The 4,111-nt window shown below is 54.2% G+C and overlaps 1 protein-coding gene across 1 annotated transcript; it reads left to right on the top strand.

Annotated features, from left to right (window-relative positions):
• Positions 1-1,359: 1,359 nt before the first annotated feature.
• On the top strand, positions 1,360-3,880 carry OTUD1 (OTU deubiquitinase 1). The gene has a single exon (XM_418604.8). The coding sequence runs from the start codon at positions 1,568-1,570 to the stop codon at positions 2,702-2,704; it is 1,137 nt and encodes a 378-aa protein (XP_418604.5). The 5' UTR covers positions 1,360-1,567; the 3' UTR covers positions 2,705-3,880.
• Positions 3,881-4,111: the final 231 nt, after the last annotated feature.

Genomic DNA, 4,111 nt, shown 5'->3' with positions numbered 1-4,111 from the left:
CATTCTGACATACAAGAGTCACTCTGTAATTTCAGAGCAGTTGTAATACTTTATCTCCTGTTAACAGGCTGCCAGAAATGCTCCTGGCTAACGCACACCTCCATTTGTTCCAAAGCTATCAGCTTTCTGGCTGTGGCATGTAATTGGGACCTTAAGAGCCCGATTCACATCTGATGTACCTCTTACACTTCTACTTTGGAGGCAGTGATTTTGGATGCATATTGACTCTTTACATCTCAATTGCAGTATTCCCAATAACGCACGGAATTGGCTGCTGTATTTTATTCGAAACAAAGAAGGAAAGCAGATGCGAAAACTGTTCCCTTGAATATCCACCGTTTTTAGTATCGAGGATTTCAGTGTTTTTCATTCTACACATGAGTTAGCCAACGAGATGCCAAGGAGTTCAAAACATGGAAGAGAATGACATCCTGTATTGTACTGCTGGTAGCCCAGGATTTAGCTGCAGAAACTGGGGACAGGGATCAGTTCCCTGAACGCGTACCCAAAGAAACAGTTCTTTTAGACATTGTAGTCTGCTGCAGGCGGTCGGTTATGTCTTTTTATTTAGTGTAGTACAGCAACAAGGGAAAAGGAATGGTGAGAAGATCAGTAAGGAGTTGGTGGTACTTACCATCCCCGCCCATTCTTTTTCTCCTTTCTTCTTCTGCTTGGATTGCAGAACTAAAGCTAAAACCTTTCATCCCTGAATTTACTCTGAAATCCATCTCTTTTTTTTCCCTCTGTAACTTTGAGATTAAACACAACAATATCCACTTTTCCATTCTGGAGACTGACTGCCCGTGCTAACCCAGTACCAAGTGGGGTTTCTTACTCAACATGCCTGCCGTAACGTGATCACACCCAGCGTGTGCAGGCAGCGTCACTGCTCGTGTCCGACGGGTGAGATGCGGCTTTATTTATATCACAGCTGAGCGAACAGACGTGTTGGTTGTAAGGCACCACCGACCTCAATAAACAATTGCCAAAGGTCTTTGGGAGCTGTATTTTAAATCTGGCCTCTCCAATTACTACCCGATGACTTACATCGTAGTTTTAAGCATACATGTACTCGCACCACGTTTTAACTGATGACGTATATCGTAGCTTTATGTATCCACGTACGCCTACCACGTTTCCCTAAGGAAAACTCCGGCCGCTCCCACGGACGCTCACCGCTCCGCTCCCGCCGAGGGGCGTGGCCTATCGAAGCCCCGCCCCCCGCATTCCAACGTGCGCGGGCCCCGAGGTAAACACGGCGCTGCCCCGCCCCGCCCCCAGCAGCTTCCAGAAGCGCCTCAGCGCTTCGCCGCGCGCTCCCGCGGAGGGGCGTGGCCTGGCGGCGGGGCCGCGCCGCCTGTGGCGCAGTCGGAATTGCGGCGAGCGCCGCCGGGCCCAGCGGGCAGCGCGGGGCAGGGGAGGGGCGGCGGGGCGGGGGGCGATGCCCCGGGTTATTTTTACCCGGGCGGCTCATCCTCTCCGGCAGCCCCGGCGCGGCCCCCGCCGCCGCTCCCCGCCCCGGCTCCGGCGGCGCCGCCTATAAAGCGCCGCCCGCGGGGAGCCGAGGATGCAGCTCTACAGCTCCGTGATCACCCACTACCCCGCGGGCGGGACGGCCCCTCCGAGCGCCGCGGCCGTTTTCAAGGTCTCCATACCGCCGGGACCCTCCTCCGCCGACTCAGCGAGCGACGCCGCGGGGCCGAGCCCGAACCCGACCGCCGAGAGCCCCGCCAAGGACGGCCCGAGCCCCGGGGGCCCCGCCGCCGCCATGCCCGCCTTCTCCTCCTGCCTGGAGGTGATGCCGAGCGGCCCCGCCGCCGCCGTCCCGCAGTACAGCTCCTGCGCGCAGCTCACGGTCAGCCGCCGCCGCCCGCTGGAGCGCGTGGTGCCCATCCGCCTGCTGCCCCGGCCCGAGCCCGCTCCGCACGGCCGCGCCTGGCTGGAGGGCGTCGTGCAGAGCGGCGCCGAGGAGCCCAGCAACCGCAGCCTGCGGCTCAGCGAGCACTGCCAGGCGCTGCAGGCCGCCGCCAGCCAGCCCGGCCCGCAGCCCGAGCGCGGCGGGGAGGACGAGGAGGGCGGCGGCGGCGGCGCGGCCGGGGCGCGGCGGGCGGAGCGCAGCGAGAAGCTGGCGCTGTACCTGGCCGAGGTGGAGAAGCAGGACCGGTACCTGCGGCAGAAGGGCCGCTTCCGCTTCCACATCATCCCCGACGGGAACTGCCTGTACCGCGCCGTCTGCAAGGCGGTGTACGGGGACCAGCGGCCGCACGGCGAGCTCCGCGAGCAGACGGTGCACTACATCGCCGACCACCTGGACCACTTCGGCCCCATCATCGAGGGCGACGTCGGGGAGTTCCTCATCGCCGCCGCGCAGGACGGCGCCTGGGCCGGCTACCCCGAGCTGCTGGCCATGGGGCAGATGCTGAACGTCAACATCCACCTGACGACGGGCGGGCGGCCCGAGAGCCCCACCGTTTCCACCATGGTTCACTACCTGGGGCCCGAGGACCCGACGCGGCCCAGCATCTGGCTGAGCTGGCTGAGCAACGGGCACTACGACGCCGTGCTGGACCGCGTCTGCCCCAACCCCGAGTACGAGGCCTGGTGCAGGCAGACTCAGGTGCAGCGCCGGCGGGACGAGGAGCTGGCCAAGTCCATGGCTGTGTCCCTCTCCAAGATGTACATCGAGCAGAACGCCTGCTCGTGAGGCCGCCCAGGGGCAGAGCTGCGGGGACAGACGGACAGAAGCGTGCTGGCCGTGATGGTGATGCCTTAATCCTTAACGAAGCAGCAGCACCCCGGACTGAGACGAACGGTAGATCGTGGGGGATAAATGCAAGCGTGTATGTAGTATTCTGTTGTAGAAACTTAGCCTCGGATTATTTGCCAGCAGGTTCTCTGTGTATGTTTGTGTCTCCCCTCCTCACCGTTTCTCTATTTTCTATGAGAATGTATTTTTTGCACATTTTTAAACTGTTAACGTCCATCTTTTACATCTCATGTTAGTATCTGGCTTTGAGCTGTATAGCCAAAAACATTTGTAACAATTTTTTGTAAATAAGGCTTATGATGTAACAGCTATTTTTTGCTGTGTTTTTTACCCATAAACCTTATATTTCTACCAAATGAAGCTGATGTCAAATGACCCTCCCAAACTGGCGAAAGCATCGTGGGTATTCTTTGCAAAACAGTAGTTTTTGTTCAAGTGTGGCAAAGTAGAAGACTGCTTTCAGAACAGTTGCATTCTCTGCCTTGAGTGCTGAACAGGTCCTCTGAGCCGGCTGGAATGCAGCTCCACGTGCACCGTGCAGGGAGCAATTGACTCTTCTGTATTTAATTACTGTTTTGAGTAAACTGGCCTCTGGTTGCCTGGTTGGCTCACCCTCTGCTCCATTTATGTTATTTATCTGTAATAATAGAACATTAACTTGCAATAGAATGTTGTGACTAGATAATAGCCTACCGCTTTGGCAGTAATTGCCTTGGCTGCACCTCGGTGTTTGTGTTCCTGTTTCTGGGGTTATGGTGTCTTTTGTATGAGCCCTGCTTCTGTTCTGGCGCTTGTATTTCACCAACAAATCGTTATCTGATCACAACATTTTATTCGTTGGATGTTATTTTCTAAATAAGAAATCAGGAATGGTATTCTACGTTAAAAAGTATTTAAATTGAGATTTGTATGGTTTGCTGGGTCAAACATTTAAATGTTTCCAACCTGAATTCTGTTTCTTCTACTTTCTGATTAACTTGTTAGATATATTTATTAAGTACTGCAGTTTGTACTTTTTTATTTTGTAATATATTGTGATTTTGGAATTTATACAGTATTTGTATAATAGGAATATTCTCAGCTAAAATGGAATGAATAAAGAGTATAATTTTACTTGTGCTCTTTTTTCCATACTTTGTGTTCCTGGCGTGAGGAACTGGAAGTCCATTCCCAAGAGCCTTTACTTGGCTTCTTTGCCTTACTTTCCCCAGTGAGTAGCAGGGGAAGCAGGGACGTGCTGTTTGATGAATGTGAACAAGTGATATAATGGGTGGTCTGGAGGTGCGGAAGAAAAGCAAACACTTAATGACAAGTATTTCAATTCTTTTGCAATTACAAGTGATC

The sequence above is a fragment of the Gallus gallus genome, chromosome 2 (genome assembly GCF_016699485.2).
Source record: "Gallus gallus isolate bGalGal1 chromosome 2, bGalGal1.mat.broiler.GRCg7b, whole genome shotgun sequence".
Lineage (NCBI taxonomy): Eukaryota > Metazoa > Chordata > Aves > Galliformes > Phasianidae > Gallus > Gallus gallus.
This window is presented reverse-complemented; position numbering and strand designations above follow the sequence as displayed.

Excerpts from the sequence above, each read along its gene's own strand:
- OTUD1 (XM_418604.8), top strand. The coding sequence starts at position 1,568 with ATGCAGCTCTACAGCTCCGTGATCACCCACTACCCCGCGGGCGGGACG.